This window comes from Ictidomys tridecemlineatus, chromosome 8 (genome assembly GCF_052094955.1).
Source record: "Ictidomys tridecemlineatus isolate mIctTri1 chromosome 8, mIctTri1.hap1, whole genome shotgun sequence".
Lineage (NCBI taxonomy): Eukaryota > Metazoa > Chordata > Mammalia > Rodentia > Sciuridae > Ictidomys > Ictidomys tridecemlineatus.
Window position 1 is genome coordinate 143,094,339 of NC_135484.1, and position 18,327 is coordinate 143,112,665.

At 42.3% G+C, this 18,327-nt stretch overlaps 1 protein-coding gene across 2 annotated transcripts in view; it reads left to right on the forward strand.

Moving 5' to 3' along the window:
- Window positions 1-6,518, forward strand: part of LOC101978685 (N-acetyllactosaminide beta-1,6-N-acetylglucosaminyl-transferase) — a 56,030-nt gene extending 49,512 nt beyond the window's left edge. For both annotated transcript variants that reach the window (XM_005327477.5, XM_005327476.5), the window contains exon 3: window positions 4,259-6,518. In XM_005327477.5, the coding sequence (XP_005327534.2) occupies window positions 4,259-4,449 (191 nt within the window). In that variant the 3' untranslated portion in view covers window positions 4,450-6,518. The remainder of the gene's footprint in view (window positions 1-4,258) is intronic.
- Window positions 6,519-18,327: the final 11,809 nt, after the last annotated feature.

Sequence of the window (18,327 nt, forward strand, 5' to 3'; positions counted from 1 at the left end):
CAGCCCCTTACTGCTTGCTCCTCTTGCTGTTCCTTTGGGAGTGCAGATTTTTAGGAGAAGTGAGGTCATGTTCTCATCAAAGGCGAGCTGCACCCCCATCCCTCAATCATCCTCTCTCCCACCTGGTTTGGAGAGCTCACAGTGGCAGGTGACACTAAAGAGAGAGGGTTCCCCTTTAAATGGAAAAGGACTAGAAACCCTATGTTGTCTATAGAATCTTATGGAGAAGGATTTTTATCCATCCTGGGGTTCACTCCATTCAGAATAGTGCCTGACACCTGGTGGGCAGGTGTCTGCTGCAGCTGTCATGCCCGAGGAGCACAGAGTGGGAGGTGGAAGCAGCAGATGTTAATTTTCTCAAAGTTCTGGAGGCTGGAAATCCAACAGCGAGGCGTCAGCAGGGTTGGTCCTTTCAGAGGCTCCGCCTTTGCGGCGTAAATGAGCATCTTCTTATGTGCTCACGTGTTCTTTTCACTGTGTGTGCCTGGGTCCTAGCGTCTTAAAAGGACCCCATCAGATTGGATAAGACCCTACCCTCATGACCTCATTCTAACTTAATTGCCTCTTGAAAGATCCTGTTTCCACTCTGAGGTGCTGGGCGGCAGGGTTCAACACATGAATTGGAAAGAGCACGGAATTCAGCCCTTTCACACCGTGCAATAAATATTTCTTTGGCAAGTGAGTGATCAAGGGAATGAATGAGAACATGGAGCTCAGCCTTTTCTCCCTGGGGTGACCAGGCTTTGCGTCCACTCTTCCATTCAGTCTGGGCTCCCTTCATCAGTCCATCTTATCTACACCTGTTACAGGTGAAAACCTTCAGTTACTACATTACACCCAACCTCTTTCTTGACAGTCCCCCTCTGCTGTGAACAGCAGGCTCCTCGTGTCCTTATATAGGCATTTCCATCTATTCGAAGGCATATTCACATCTTTCCCTTCATCAGCCCATGTGTTCCCCAGAGGGTAGAAGTCTCCACCTGCCTGCGTTATCGTGGCCTGTTCTCCCCGTTGGAAGGAGGAAGATGGGGAGGAGGTCATTTTGCTCTTTGATCTCCTGAGTTTTCTTTAGAAATCTGACCCCAAGCCCCAGTCAGGTTCCCAATATTTGCAGCATGTAATCTTCTCCAGATCTGGAAACCACTGTCTCTCTCCCTCCCTCCTGGACCCCTGCAGGCCCCCTCTGTCTGTTTCCCCAGCTGTTACACCAGAGGACTTCACCGCCCACACCAGATGATGTAGAGGGCATCATCGCCTTCCAGCTCTATCTAGCCTTCCCTGGCCACCATAGAAGCCCCCATCTCATAAATAGAGTCACCTGCAGCCTCCTTGCCATTACTGGTGTCCAGGGCCTATCACAGTACAGAAGGTGTAACCTAGTTGGGCTTACATTTTTGTAGGGATTCTTACAGATCACATGACAGAGTTGGCCTGTTGTGGTTTGGATATGAGATGTCCCCCAAAAGCTTCTGTATCGATGCAGGAATTTTTTGAGGTGAAATGGTGGTGAGAGCTGTAACCTAATCAGTCTGTCTTAACAAGGCCAACAGAGGGAGATGTAGGCAGGTGGGTTGTGGCTAGAAGAGATGGGTCACTGGGGACATGCTCTGGAAAGGCTGTGGTTATGGATTGAGACCTCTGAAACCATGAGCCCCCAATAAATTTTCCCTCTTCCAAGTTGTTCTTGTCGGGTATTTTGGTCATAGCAATGCAAAACCAACTAAAACATGGCCCTAGCCAGGAACCTACCTCAATGTGCAAGTCTAGGTAGCACAGTTCCCTCTCAGAGAAATCTTTGATTCTTCTTCTTTTGGTACCCATTATGCCAATGAACGTCGGAAACCTTTTATGGTTTCAGGCATAATAATTGTCCTCCAAACCACAATATATAGAGAAAAAAAGGGCAGACTCTAAAGGAGGTAGAACATTGCATGTAATGTAGTGACTCAATATTATAATACTTTTCTCCTTGTCCATCTAATTTATGTTAACTTGGTTTCTAATATATCCTGCAAAATGCTGCAGATTTCATCTTGTATAATCAGTTTTATCATGTGTTTCTTCTGTTCAAAAATCTTCAAGGATTATTCATGCTTATGGGATACAAGGGCAAACTCTTTCTTCTACGTCATTGGGCCAACATGTGTTCCATTATGTGCCTAGGAGAACCTCTGGAAATAGCTCCAACTTCCTACCACTCTTGTCTCTAACCCATCCCCTGCAGAATTTCATATTCTAACAGAAAATTCCCATTTCTACAATTTTTCCAAAGGCCTTTCCTCCAGTCTGCCCCAAGCCACCCTCTACCCTCGATGCTACCAGGTTCTCCCCATTCACCCTTCTCCATGCTTTCATTCTACAACTACTAATTTAATGCCTAAGATCTGCCAGGCACTCTTCCAGATGTAGAGGATGTAGAAGTGAGCTTAACGCTATGAAGTCCGGGCTCTTCCGGAGGTTACAGTGTAGTCTGGGATGCAAGTCAATAAGCAAAATATCATTTTCCTTCTTGGCACTGATACATATGTATCAGTTGGTGACAAGTGCCAAAGAAAACAAATCAGGTGTTTTAGACAGCTTTTTTGCCACTGTGGCTAAAAGACCTGACCAGCACAATTGTAGAGGAGGAAAATTTATTTGGGGGCTCACAGCTTCAGAGATCTCAGTCCATAGACAATAGGCTCCATATCTTGGGGTTCAAGGTGAGGTAGGACATCATGGAGGAAGAGTGTGGCAGAGGGAAGCAGCTCACAGATGATCAGAAAGCAGAGAGAGAGAGAGAGAGAGACTCTACTTGCCGATACAACTACATACCCCAAAGCCATGCCTCCAATACCCACCTCCTCCAGCCACATCTCACCTGCCTTCTTCCCACTCAGTTAATTCCATCAGATGATCGATCCACTCATTGGGTTGAGGCTCTCGTAACCCAATCATTTCTTCTCTAAACCTTCTTGCATTGTCTCACACGTGAGCTTTTAGGGGACACCTCACATCCAAAGCATAACATCAGGCAAGAAGGAATGGCGGTCTCGGGAGGCCTCATGGAGAAGGTGGCTTTGAAGCAGGGTCCTGAGGGTGTCCTGGAGGGAGCCCTAAGGATATCTGGTGAAGGGTGGCTGGGAGGAAGAGGAAGTGGGGATTCTCAGAGAGCCCACCTGTGTGCTTGGGACTGGCAAGGGAGCCGGTGTGGCCCAAGTGAATGAGCCAAGGTCAGAGTGGGGAGATCTAAGTCAACAAGGCCAAGTGTGGCCAGAGTCTGAGTCTGAAATGCCATTGTCAGGGTCTCGAGTAGGGGAGACAAGCTCCAAGTGTATTTTAAAGCAACCTCACTGGCTGTGGGATGAGACGTGCTAACAGGGTCTAAGTCAGATAGGGAGATGGCGGAGGCCCAGGGTGCTGGCCATGGAGGTGGTGAGGAGTGGTCAGATTCTACTAATATTTTAAGGTTGAGTGTGTACAATTGCTGATAAATGGGGTGTGGGACATGAGAGAGAGTGGAAGAACCCCTCTCTCACCCCCTCCCTGGGATTCTGAATGACTGTGGACTCCGGTGGGGAAGACTTAAAGAGGAGGTTAGTAGAGAGGAGATTAAGAAGTCCAGCACTAGATAACACAGTGGTGCACGCCTATAATCCCAGCGACTCTGGAGGCTGAGGCGGGAGGATTGCAAGTTCAAGGCCAGAATGGCAGCTTCTGAGATGCTGTCTCAAAATTTAAAAAAAAAAAAAAAAAAGGATGGGGCTGTAACTTAGTGGGAGAGCACTTGCTTAGCATGCACAAAGCCCTGGGTGTCATCGCCAGAACCTTAAAAAAAAAGAAAAAGAAGTTCAGCGCTGACATTACATTGTGAGGCTTATTACCCATCTAAGGAGAAGTGTGAAAGTCGGCACTTGGAAAAGCTAGACCAGAGCCTCAGACCCAGGGAAGAGATTTAGCCAACATAACCTCTAACAGCCTCTGCCATCTGTACCCTTCCAGAACTTCCCGCCCACAACCCTCATTCTCCAACATATCGCATACCTCGGGACACTTACTATGCCATTTCCTTGTGCTATTTAATTCTCATCTTTGTCAAATGCAGAATTGTAGCTCTTGACCTCCTAAGGGGAGTTTAAGCCCCTCCTAGGCTGGGACTATCCCGTCACACTTCTTTGTTGGGGCAGTGTTACCTCCTTGGCAGTCCATTCTACCTTCCCGCCCTTGACTTTTGAGAACAGGCATGTTGTGACTGTGTTTTCTGTTCTGTCCTTTGCAGGCCACTACGTACATGGCATTTGTATCTATGGCAACGGAGACTTAAAGTGGCTGATGGATTCGCAAAGCCTGTTTGCTAACAAGTTTGAGCTCCATAAGTATCCTCTTACCGTGGAATGCCTAGAACTGAGGCTTCGAGAAAGAACCCTCAATCAGAGTGAAACCGCCATCCAGCCCAGCTGGTATTTTTGATCAGCAGCCCACGTCTGCAGGGAAATTGCAGTTGGACAGAAGAGCCCTTCTTTGCAAGAGATGGTTGCAGGACCACAGTCATGGCTTCAGGACCTGGCCACATAATTACGCTTAAAATCTCCACTGGACACTGTGAAACACACTGACAGGATGGCTGGGCAGAGCGATCCCGGCACTTTGGCTGGTTTGGCAGCTTCTTGTTGCTCACCTCTGGGTTGGACTATTACTATGATCAATGAGAAATTTAAATACCTTTGGATCTTTGCACCAGATACTCATCATATAAATATATTCTAATAGAGAGTAGGATGGTAGATAATCCTATTTAGGACAAAAAAAGAATTCAGTTTCTTTAAAAAAAAAAAAAAGGAATCCTCTATAACATCTTAATGGTCTTTACTCTGTGCTTAAGCATTTCACACTACTCTGTGCTTAAGAATTTCCACACTAACATTTCCAGTTTACTCGTGTCTGAAGTTCTGCATGTAGTGAAAAGCCATTAACGAGACAGAGGATGTGCTTTAAGATAGGAGTCACCGTCCTCTGCTTCAGGGAATGGACCTCGCGGGCACATAATGTTTCTCCATCTTATGCCAGAACATTCTTTGATCTTTCTTGCATGTTTTTTCACTGAGAACCCTGAAAAGTCCTCACAAGAATGAAGGCATTCCTAGAGGTGCTATTACATGAGTCTTGTCTCAAGTTGGAAACCCCTCAGAATGAATGACTTCTTCGGTGACTCCCTTCCCCCTAAATTATCCTACTTGCAAAACAGACACCCGATTCTGCAAGGCCTTTAACTACACTGTGCTATTCTCCGAGTAGCTGTTCACTGCTTGGTGTTGATGGGAGTGCCTTGATTTTTAAAGGCTTTTAATTGTGGGTGACTGGAGTGTCATTTATTCCTCACCCATTCATTCAGCCTGCATGCAGGGAATAGTTCTTGAGCATTTATGATCCTTTAGACCCATGCTGAGACAAGAAGAAAATGAAGATGGAAGGTTTTTAAAACCTTGGGAATAACGTTAATAAGGAAAAGCCTGGCCTGGAGAAGCTTACAGAGTGTTGTACTGAACACATCCCTAGGCGCAGTTAACTAGTGTGGAATCAGGCCAAGGAAATCAGTAATTACAAAATGAGGGTTAAATTAGAGATCATTTGAAAGAGAGGAGGAGGATACAGAATCTGAAGCGAGTAGCGTTCTGGGCATTCTGCTGGCTCCTCAACATGTCTCCTTTCATCTACCCTCATGGGAGTCTCATGAGGGCAGCATGAGCCACCCCCATTTTGCAAATGAAGTAACTGAGGCTTGGGTTAATCAGCATTAGTAATAAGCACATTCTTTGTCTGAAAATTGGGATTCTCTTACCGGTCTTCATTTGCTGAGCTGGCATATTGAGAGAAGATGAAATAAAGCCATATTTATTATACCAGAGAAGGTAGATTTTAAGCATGGTCTCAGTGTTAATATTGAGAAAAAGTTCTGGCACCTCAGAAAGATGTGAAGTCTACTCTAGTATTCCTCTAACCCACTGAATTCCTAAATATTTATTTATTCTAATGAAAACAATGACTACAGCAGATGATAGATTTAATTAACACAATTTTATTTTTTTTCTATGATTGTTCCTATTGAATGTCAATCATATTTAAAGGGAATGACTATGATAAAACTTTCTTTTTCCTGCTACTGAAAAATAAAAAAAGGAACTGTATTGGGCAGTAAAGGGTCGAAGGGTAGGAAACACATCCAAGGTCAAGAGTGAAGTCTAAAAATGGTCTCTTTTCAGCTTATTAGTTAAGTGAAACACCTGAGAAGAAGAACTGTTTTACACTGGATCTTACTCTTATAGAATGGGATGTTTTTTCTGGAATAGAAGATGTTTACATGTCCCTTGCTGGTCATCTCTCCCCCTATAGCTTCAATAATCTTGGAAGAGTGGAGTGGAGTGTTCGAGCTAGTAGATTTCTGCTAGCCCATCGAGAAGCCCTGAAACTACTGTAGCCATGTTTGTTTTTGATAATATTCTGTGTTTTTTCTTGGAAATAAATTAATATATTGTTTTACACCTTTGGGGATATTGTGTATGTTTATTTGGTGGTTGCTTGAAATCCGATTAAGAACATTGCTTTATTCAGCTTTCTCGCTGCTGTGACTAAAGGACCCAACCAGAACAACTGTAAAGCAGGAAGGTTTATTTGAGGGCTCAGAGTTTTAGAGGTCTTCGTCCATAGAAGGCTGGCTCCAATCCTCAGGGCTGGAGTGAGGCTGTACATCATGGCGGGAGAGTTCAGCAAAGGGAAGCAGCTCACCTGGTGATCAGAATGCAGAGAGAGAGAGAGAGAGTCCATTGGCCAGATACAAATAGATACCCCCAAGCCACACCCCAATTCCCACCTCCTCCAGCCACACCCTACCACTGTAGTTACCAAGACTCTCACAACCCCAATCATTTCTCCTCTGAACCTTCTTGCACTGTCTTACATGTGAGCTCTTGGAGGACACCATGTCTAAACCACAACAAGCATATTTAAAAAGGTGATCATCTTAGGCAAAAATAAATAAATAAAAATTAAAAATAAAAAAGGAAGGAAGGAAAAACAAAATACATTCATACATGCAAAGCGGTCTAAAAGTTTCCATCTCCTGAAAAATAATTCAACTTTCCCTTTGCAGGGTGTTGGGAGAGTAATTGGAAATGATAGAGGAGAAAGCAAAATGGAAGATCAACTTTATTTAAATTAGGCACAATTATTTAAAAATTTGAGGCAAGAATAAGTTATCATTTGCTTGCCATGTGAATTCATTTTTTTTAACTCAAGATATAATTTAGGAAAAAGTTTTGTGCTAATGTTATCCTATTTGCTTATCAAATGCTAAAGTTTTTTTAGCAGCACTTCAGCTGTAAGTTTGCTAAATAAATATCACTTCTGATGGACACATGGAAAATAACCTCGGGAAGGCATCCTACATACTATTGTTTAAGTGAAAAATATCTTAAAGCTAAAATGAAAAACATCTCAGACCACAAAGTAATGAGAATAGATGCTCATAAATTGAAACTAATATAAAATATAGAATGTAAGTGAAATAACATGGAATAATATAGAATAAAAAGTGAACTACCCTCCCTAGGGGTAATCACTCTGATGTATGTTAGGTACAGCTTTTGCAAACTGCAGTGACATACACACTAAATACACATGCTTTTCCAACACTGCCGTCCAATAAGAATGTCTATGGTGACAAAATTTCTTTATATCTGCTTTCCAGTAGGGTAGTCAGCGTGCACAGGAGCTACTGGGCACTTGAAGTGTGCCAGTATTTCTCCATATGGCAGAGAAATGTTATTTTTAACCTTGTTTCGCTTTACTTGATTTAAACAGACACATGTGATTCATGGCTTCTGCATTACACAGCACATTCCTGAAGGTAGACAGCACTTATGTGAATGTGTTTACAGAAAATGGGAAGACACACATACTTTTTTCAAAATAAGTTGATTATATGGGTACATAATAGAAATTATATCCTTTCCCGACCTACTAGTTTAGACCTTTTAAAAATAAACTATTTAGCTTAGAATGAATTTAGAAAATGAAAGTACAGAGTTCCCACGTACCCCATATTCTGTCCCCCCATTATTAACATATTACGTTAGCGTGGTACACTTGTCAAAGTGAAGGAGCCAATGTCGATACAACACCATTCAACTTTATACTTCAGATTCCCTTACTTTTTATTTCATGCACTTCTCCTATCCCAGATCCTACCCAGGATAACACACTAGATTTAGTCATCCTTCTCCAACAGGCTCCTCTTGGCTGTGACTGTTTCTTAAACTTTCCTTGTTCTTGATGACCTTGACCATTTTGAGAGTACTCCCCAAACTCATGAGCCGAAACTTAGTCACCAATGTGATGGTGTTGGCAGGTGGGACCATTAAGAGGTGATAGAGACTGTGCCCTTATGAGCAAGTCCCTCACCCCTTCACCATGAGAGCAAGAGGGTGCCATCCATGAACCACGAAGTGGTCTCACCAGATGTCAACCTGGCCGGCATGTTCTCTGCCTATAGAAGAACTGTGAGAGATAAATTTCTGGTATTTAGAAGCCACCCAAGTTTGGGGTATTTTTGTTACAGCAGCAGCCCAAACAGACTGACTTTCAAAAAGGGAAATTCTATACATCTCTATTTCAGACTATGGAGATGATTGAGAAGAATAAAAGAGAACAGCTTCCATAGTCATATCACTAAGAGAGTGGTGAGAGATGTGAGGGCTGTCTGGCTGTGACATCTGTCACCCCAGGGATCACCAGTGTTGATCTTGGCTGATTTGGCTGGATGGGTGGTTGTCCCCTTCCTCCCTAAAGGCTCTGTGTGCATGCCTCCTGAATCTGCGCTCACCATAAAAATGGATGTTCTTCTGTCAAGCGTGAATGAATAGCTGTGGTCCCCTGCTAGAACCTCCAAGGAAGCTCACGAGAAAGCGGTGAAGAAGAAAATAGCAGGTGTTCAGAGGTTAAATGTGACCTGTGGTCTCATAGATCAGGGGTTATAAACCCTGGATTCAGATTCATTTCTTATTGAGTAGATGTAATGGCTCACTGCAAGGGAGGAGAAAAAGCGCTGATTACCGCCACTTCTACACACTTAAACTCTGGTGCTCAAACGCCTTTCGTGACATACCTCTGAGCAGGTGAGGTGAGGTAAGGCCATGGTCGGCATTCACACCATGGCTTTCCAGATAACCCTGCAGAAAGCATTTAAATTGGACTTGCCAGTGTTGTTTATCAAAGATAACCCAACAGAAGAGGAATAGTTTAAAGAATAACCACAGGAACAACACAAGATTCTTTAGGGGTAACAGCTCTGTGTTTATTTTTGATCACTTGTGTTAAGGCGAGATTGCAATAAATCACTGAGTCGATCTTAAAGCAGGAGATGGAATCTTTATTCACCAGTTGGCAGTCTGGATCCACCAGCTGATGGGCCAAGGGGCAGGCTGCAAGTCTACACCCTTCAACCTCCTCCCAGGGTTTGAGTCCACCTTTTATCGTCCAAACCCATATTAAAGCATAAGTGGCTGTTGCTATGATTCAATACCATAAACAAATGTCATGAGATCAAAAATCATAAGAGAAAAGGGATTGGGCCAAAATGTCCCTAGTTGAGTACAAGTTAGATAATGGTTACTAAGGACAATCAATCTCTGACAGGGTACATAGTCCAAGAAAAATGGGAACCAAAGAGAGAACACTTTTACATTGTATAAGAATTGCCATTTGGTGTTGCCAAACATGCTCTGCTAAGCAATTGCTGATGGGTACAGAGGCAGGGCTTTCCATGGGAGAAGCATTTCTTACATGACGTGGAGTCTCAGGGCAAGATGGAGTGTGTTTGGTCATTGCCCATAGAGCTGACCCATAACACTTGCAATTATGTAAGCACTTTCTACTTGCTGGGCATTAAGCTAATTGTTGAAAATCAGCAGATTTGTCTTCACAGAACTTATTAAAAATGCGTCTTTGTAAATTTTCAAGAACACTTTGTATTTTATTTTCTAACAAAAGAATGTGAAGGATTATGACTGGTTCCACATCCGGTTCCATATCTGAAGCAAGTCAAATGTGATGTCTCCTAGTCACCATTAACTTAAAAAAAAAAAAAAAAAAAAAAAAAGATTGGCAGGTTCTTTATATTCTAGTTTGAGTGAGAAAAAATTACAAAATATTCCAATGAAGATAATTTTAGACAGTGTTTAAACGCTGCGGAGAAAATAAAGCAGCGTGTGGCGACACAGGAGAACAGATGCGGCGGGTGGGGGCTTCAGAGGAGGCTGTCAGGGTAGGCGGGTCTGCAGGTGAGACATTGAGATTGCAGTTTTGTCATCTGCAAATGATCACATTTGGCTGGACATCAGAACTTGCCTTCACCAATGTGCTTTTTGACCTTGGTAAGAATTCAGCCTGTCAAGGGCTCCTTGGAGAAAAAACTGGTCGGGGAGCTTGGGCAGGGCAGGTATGAGATGGGCCTGGAACATCCTGTTGCACAGGAAAGAGGGAAGTGCTGAAAAAGTGATGCTCATTGACAAGTGATACATTCCTTTGAATTTAAAGGATCAGGAATCACCATAAGGGCCTCCTAGTGGCTCAACCTAGGACACTTTGAGCAACAAAATAAATAATGAGGCCAGGCGTGGTGGCACACACCTGTGATCCCAGTGGCTCGGGAGGCTGAGACAGGAGGATAAAGAGTTCAAAAGCCAGATTCAGCAATGGTGACGCACTAAGCAACTCAGTGAGACTCTGTCTCCAAATAAAACACAAAATAGGGCTGGGGATGTGACTCGGTGGTTGAGTGCCCCAGGGTCAATTCCCTTTATAAATTAATAAATAAATACAGCAACAGATTGCAATCCAATGACCAAAATAAGAATCCATGGGCGAATACATGTGTGTGTGTACACACATATACATATATATGGACACACACATGCACAGACACATTGTTAAATAAAAATTTTAAGAGGACGTTGATTTGAATCAAGCTGCCGCTCCAGGCGCCAACAGACCAAATACATAACACAAAATCAGCCTAATTAAATCAACCATGATTCTCCAACCCAAGGGTCAGCAAAATTTTTTCTGTGTAGGGCCAGAAGGTAAATATTGAAGGCTTTGTGGGTCATATGATTTCTGTTACAATTACTCATCTTTCCTTTTAGAACCAAAGACAGAGAGTAAACATGACTGCTATTTTGGGGTTTTACTGTGCAGTACCGTGGATTGAACCTATAAAGTGCAATCTGTATATAGGTCCCTGGCCCTTTTTATTTTTTTATTGAGACAAGGTGTCACTAAATTGCCCAGGCTGGCCTTGAACTTGCAATTGTCCTACCTCAGCCTCCCAAGTGGCTGGGATTACAGGCCACTATGCTCAGTATGGCTGTGTTCTACCAGAACTTTATCCATCACCTATGGCTGGAGACTGTAGGTCCCTGTTCTAAATGTTTCTTCTTCGTCCCTAATATAAGTCAAAGCCTGAACAGGGTGGAAAGCCTCATCATAGATGTGATCTAGCAGCTATGAGAAAGTGATGGCTGTCACTTTCACCCACTCACCACCCCCAGCCAAGTGAGAGGGCCAAGGATACCTTGAAAAGTTGAAAGCATTTGCACAAGGACTGGCCCCTGCTCCTATGGTTAGATCTTTGCTCAAGGAGTGAATTTATGGCTGAGCACCTCAGCCAGGTGAGCAGGGCAGAGAGAGGTGGCAAAGTAGGGGAAGAGAATCAGCCCCTGTTTTGTGTGACGATGACACGGGAGATCGCCTCTGGCTCCGAGGAACACAACAGAAGGAAACAGGACTTGATTCATCCTGCCCTAATTTTGCCCAAGAGGGCTTGCAGCCTGGCCAGAGGACTACCCACATGCGTGGAAGAGTGTGAGCCAGGTGAAGACATGCAGACTGCGAGCAGCTGCCACGGGAGGAGAGAAGGCAGGGGTGCACCAGGGAGGTCCCATGCTCAGAGTGAGGGAGGCTGAGCCGAAAAAAGGAACCGAACCTGCATCCCGCCACCCAGCACTTCCCCCCACCCAGGGACCTGGTCAGTGGCAGGAGAAGGAAGCATTACATTGGCAGGAGACTAGAGCTTTATAGGGGATGCAAAGATGATGTCTTGGCAATTGTGGAGTCTCCTTAAGGCGATATTAGGAAATCTGCCATAGAGAAGATTTAAAACGACACCTTTGAGGGATCAAGATTTCTGGGGGTCAAGACTTGGTGTTTAAACTCAGGTTGAAACTTGTAAAAGGCAGTACTCACGTGTAGCAATAGCTCCCCCATCCAAAGTCCATTTACAGAACATTTTGGGCCACATGTGCCAGAGTCAAGAAATTCCATCTGTGCATGCTCACGTGTGTGTGTGTGTGTGTGTGTGTGTGTGTATGTGTGCGCGTGCGCGCGCACTTACACTTGGTATAGGACACAGGGCCTGGCTCCTAGAAATAACTCACAATTTTTGTTGTTGTCATTGATATTATAGAAGGATCAAGAGACAGGAAAAGAAAAGGCTATAGATGGAAGGATAAATAGCGTGAGCCAAATTTCTAAAAAGTATGATAAAATAATATAATTCCTTTTGTGATTCCGAGGGTCATCAAAAAGCATTTTTATCTTTAGCGTATAGCTTATTGGAGAAGGCAGAGAAAACATACTACTTTTTAGAAAAACTGCCAACAATTTAAAAAAGAGAGTTGGTTTGTAAAGACATGCATTTTGACCATCTAGAAAATTAATATGAGGATATGCACATCTACCTGTGAAGGCATAGTTTCAGAAGTATTGATAATCAAAATCATTAACACATATGAGTAATAGAACATGTTGCAATTTAGTCCTCAATTCTCTGTAATCTACAGTTTACAGGGAGATTCTGTCTTTACAAACTCCCCAGGTGGTTGTGGGGAGATGTTGCCACCTGAGTTTGCCAGGGATCCTTCAAAAGTAAATAAATGTGGGGAATGAGTCATCCTATTCAATTAATCACTAGAAGAATCTGCAGAGTGCCTAGATGTGTCAGGACCGGGCTGAGCACTTTAGATAAAAACCACCAAGACCAAGCCCCACCTAATAGAGTACTCCAACCTGAAAGGAGAGATTTCTGGAAGGAGCCTCCCCCATAAAGGGTTGAAAATGACAAGTCTGATGGGAAATCGCTGGAATGTAGCCAGAGAGGCAGACTCAGGGAGACCTAGCCAAACAGGAGGGGTATGCGTAACCAGACACAGCTATGACATATAGGAACAGAAAATGAGCCTCATCCTCTCCCCAGTTAGAGTCCGATGAGACAGAAAGGGGAGCATGTGGCCCTGAGTGACCTTGGTCACAGTAACCCCAAATGAGATCAGAACGTAGCCATCAAGTTGGAAGTATCACGAAACACTGTTCCTTCAGCAGTGGCCTGCAACCAAAATGCAGGAGAGAAATAGGCAGACTGAATCTGAAAAAGTGAGTGCAGCGGATAGAGTGGCACAGTCTAGAGACTTCCAGAGAGGTGAAGTGTTTTAGAAACTTAAAAAAAAAAAAAAAAAAAAAAAAACCAACAAAGGATGACATCACTCTGTCCCCATCCCAAGGTATCAAAAATGAAGTTGTGGAGACGGTCACCTTTATATCGTTATGGCTCAAATGATAATCATAGTCACGATATTGTACAAATATTGTAGATCGTAGGTCCCTGCGCAAAATGTCTCTTCTGTCAGTATAGCAACCAAACAGCAGGCAGTCCAAAGGCCAGTGTAGGCATGGAAAGGAATATGTCTCTCTACGACAAGCCCGTGTGATAGCTGTAGACGGGAAGGCAGTACCAATGTCGTCAAGTGCTTTAGCCACAACGTTTGGGATAGATCCTGGCTCTTCCTATGGGGCATCACTACTTCTTTGTCAGCAGGGGCAATCTTTGGCACATGTAATACCCATCAGTGAAGACTTCAGTGGGTTCAAACAGCTCTTCCAAGGTAGTGACATTCCTCAAAATATCTACTCTAGGCACAAAGACGGTGGCCACGCTAGAGTTTGCAACTGCGCTGAGGGAATTAGTGAACTGCTTCTCAAACGCCTTTATATCCTTGGAATCTGAGTCTATGACTCGTGGGGGCACATCGGAAATCCAGGAAGACCTGGACATCATGAGAGATCTTCTAGAGTCAGGCGTTCAGCGGAGGCTTGTCATTAACACTCCTACTAGTCAGCATGCCTCCTGAAGACCCACAGGGAGACAGTGTGGAATTTGAAAACATTGAACGGAAAAAATACCAATCCTCATCCAGTGTCTGTTCTGAAATCTGGAAAAAGGATAGAAAAATGCTTATAGAACCGGAACATACTTCTTGTATCCTAAAGAAACCTAGAAAGAAGAGCCTGCCACCATACCAACTCAAGATGGAATTTGGTTGTCCCTACCAGGAAATGTGTCCACTGAGCTCTTTTTAATAAGATAGCCATGAGTTACTCCAGTGTCCCAGGAAACCTACAGTCCAGATGAACACTTAGGGATTACACTTAAGAAGATTCCAGGCAAGTGTGATTTCCTTTTTCATTCCCCTTTTGCTTGTTAATTTTTATTTTTAAATCAAGGTGATATGTAATGATGATTTTGAAATCAAGTATTATTAAAAGAGTTCTTAAAATAAAGTTATAACCTTGCTCTCTCCACATGCAGTGTCAGTTAACAAAGGCCCTATTGTCTTTTAGCTGTTTCTCCCATTGATGAATTCCATCTGAGCAATATGCTCATTCTGCCTCTCTTCGTATATGAGATTTGAATGTGAAAAAGCAATATTCTGGTTGGGCACAGTGGAACACTCCTGTAAATGCCAGCTGCTTAGGAGGCTGAGGAAGGAGGATTGTTGGAGCCCAGGAATTTGAGGCCAGCCTGGGAAGCACAGGGAGACCCTTTCTCAAATAATAAATAAATAAGCAGTAATGACCTGTTAAGAATTAGGTTTTTAATCCTGTACCCACAACTCACAAACCTCACTCCTTTTAATACCACGGTTTTAAGTTAATCATTAACATTTACATTATCATTAACTACAATAAATGGCCGGCAAGCACTCTTCTGATTACTTTTACTTTCTCCAAACATTTTGCCTTTTTCTGAGGTTAACGATTGCCTCATTGTTTTGTTTTGGGTTATTGTTGTTGTTGTTGTTGTTATTATTATTTGCTTTAGAGATTAAACTCTGGGCCTAATGCAAGCTGAGGGCATGCTTCACCACTGAGCCCCAGCCCCAGTTACTTATTTTCATATACATTTATCACTAAATTTTTTGAAATGCTCAAACTAATCTGTGAAATAGCTATTTTTCAAATGTTCAACTCTCTCAGCTGCTTTTCCTCTCCCGGTCTAGACATTGTCCCTGTCAGCCTGTTGTCTGTTCTGACCTGGGAACTCTCCTCCTCATTACTGTGCTGACTTTTATAATATCCCACAGGATCAACAGAATCTCTCCTTTAAATCTACCTTTCATCTATTTATTCTTTGTCTTTCTTTTTCAGGACTGGGGGTTGAACCCAGGGCACAAGCATGCTAGGGAAGTTCTCTCCTCTGAGCTACATCCCCAGCTCTTTTTATTTTATTCTGTGACAGGGTCTTTCTAGTCTGGAACTTGCAATTCTCTTGCCTTAGCCTTTCAAGCACTGGATCACTGGGCCCCACTATTTTCTATTTTTTTTTTTAAGTTGGAACACTCACTTTATTGTTGACTGAAATTTATTGGTGCTTAAGGTGCCGAAAAACTAGGGAGGTGAATCATTATTAGTTCTCTCTTTATCATTGTTTTCACTGGTTTTTGTGTTTTTGTTGTTGTTGTTTTGTTTTTTGGTACCAGGGATTGAAATCCAAGGGTACTTTACCACTAAGCCACATCCCCAACCCTTTCTTGTTAGCACATGTCAGACCCCTGGCTAATCACATGAAGATTTTATATTACCTCTTGCCATCTTTCCCAAGTCATTGATGATAGCTTTATTTAATAGGTACCAGGCATGTGAGTATAGCAGGAGACCCAGCTCCTTAGTCTGTTGTATTCATATATAAAAATGTTTGGAAGGCTGATCAAGGAATTTCATTAATTAAGCCTTAAAAACCATTGAAACCAAACCTAGGCCAAGGTTCCTGCTTGACACGTGTTCCTCAAATGGTATTATCTCTTTCAACATATATAAAGCTAAGAAAGGCATATTGAAGGGAAGGAGTATCACTTAAGACAGTTTACCAGCTCTTCAATATGACAGAGAAAAGCAAAGTTCTCTCAGTAGGAAATAGGGTCTCCTCTTCATACTCTGCCAAAATATACCCTCCTGGCCAAAAAATGCAGATGTCCTCTCCTGGTTCTCCCACCCCCTGTTTTCTATTTTTTAAAAATACATGGAGAGACAGGCTCAGAGGCGCCTGTCTATAATCCTAGTGACTCAGGAAGCTGAGGTAAGAAGACTGCAAGTTCAAGGTCAGCCTGGGCAGCTTAGCAAGATCTTGTCTTAAAATAAAAAAACAGGGTTGTAGATGTAGCTCAGAGTTAAAACCCTACCCCTGGGTTAAAACTCTAAAATAATAATAATAATGTATAAATAAAATACATATAGAAATATTTAAGAGTTAAAATATTGTGATGTCATACATTTGCTTCAAAATAATCTGAAGGTGGCTATGGAGGTGAATCATTATTAGTTCTCTCTTTATTATTGTTTTCACTGGTTGATAGGTTTTTGTGTTTTTGTTTTGTTTTTTTGTACCAGGGATTGAAACCCAAGGGTACTTTACCCCTGAGCCACATCCCCAATCCTTTCTTAAATAATTTATTTGGAGACAGTGTTTAGCTGATTTGCTTAGGTAGGGCCTTGCTAAGTTGCTGAAATTGGCTTTGAACTCATGATCCTCTTGCCTCCGCCTCCTGAACCACTGAGATTACAGATGTGTGCACCACCAGTTTGATAAGTATTTGAGGGTGAATTATTATTCTAATTTTTATGTCTGAAATTTTCTTTTTTTTTAATATTTTTTAGTTGTTGATGACCTTCATTTTATTTATTTGTATGTGGTGCTGAGAATCGAACCCAGTGCCTCACACATGCAAGACAAGTGCTCTACTACTGAGCCACGACCCCAGGCCCTGAAATTTTCTATAATAAAAATATTTTGAAACTTTTTTTATTTTTGAAGTTATTATAAATAGGAAAATACCTTTCATGATGTTCTTCGGATTGTTTTACTTATAAAATTATAAATAAAAATTATAAAATGTATAATTTTAAAATGTCCAAAATGATAAAATTTGTTAATTTTTAATATCATTTTCCAACTCAGTCAAATTACTAAATTCTTATTTAACAGCTTTTTAGTAGAGTCTCTTGCATATTCCATCTATTCAATTCTATAATGTGCAGAGAAATGATAAATTAGCCTAATTTCCAAGTATGAGGCTAATTTTTTTACCTTATTTGTTGGCAACTCTACTCCAGATTATAGCATTTTAATACTATAATAGTAAAGAATAATGAATTCCCATAATTCTATCTGTCAAACTCACAATCATCTATAAAGTGCTATTCTCTTTACATTTATCTCCCTCCACTATATTTTTAACTGGAATACTTCACAGAAAGTGCCATCAATTGTTTTATTTCACCCCTGTAACACTCCACTGTACACCTCAAAAGAACAAAATAGGACATTTCTTACCAGACATAATGCCATTGTCACCTGGATGAAATTAATATTCTTTTAATAGAAATGAATACTCAATTCAAATTTCTCCAGTTGTCTAAAAGAACAGTTGGTTTGTCAAAATAAGGATCAGAACATGTTTCATATTTGTTCATAAATGTTTCTTAAATCTCCTCGAGATTTCTGGTCTTCTAGAACAGATCTTGTATCTTGTAGAACATCCCACATTTCAGATTTGACTGATTTGCTTTCTTGTTTGGTTTTTAATTTGTTTCTCTATCGTTTCCTGCAGACGTGAAATGAGATGAAAAAGCTTGATCCGTTAGGGTTCAGTTGGCCTGGAGGGCAGGGGACTTTCTGGGAGGCGCTGAGGGTACAGGGGATCATAATGCACCATGAAGGTGCACAGGAAGACTGGCGCTCTCACTTTTTGGTAGTGACCTAGTAGACAGAGGACACTTCTTTTAACTGCCTGTTGAAACTCCCCCTGAGAGAATCCACCCACTCACTCCCAGACTGCGCCACTTCCTGTACCTCCTCGTCTTTGTTCTAGGCAGAACTTTTGAAGCATCCTTCAATTCTCCTTCTCCATTGACTCCCACCCTCCCATTAGTTTCTAAACTGGGAGCAAATCTTGAATTAGAACC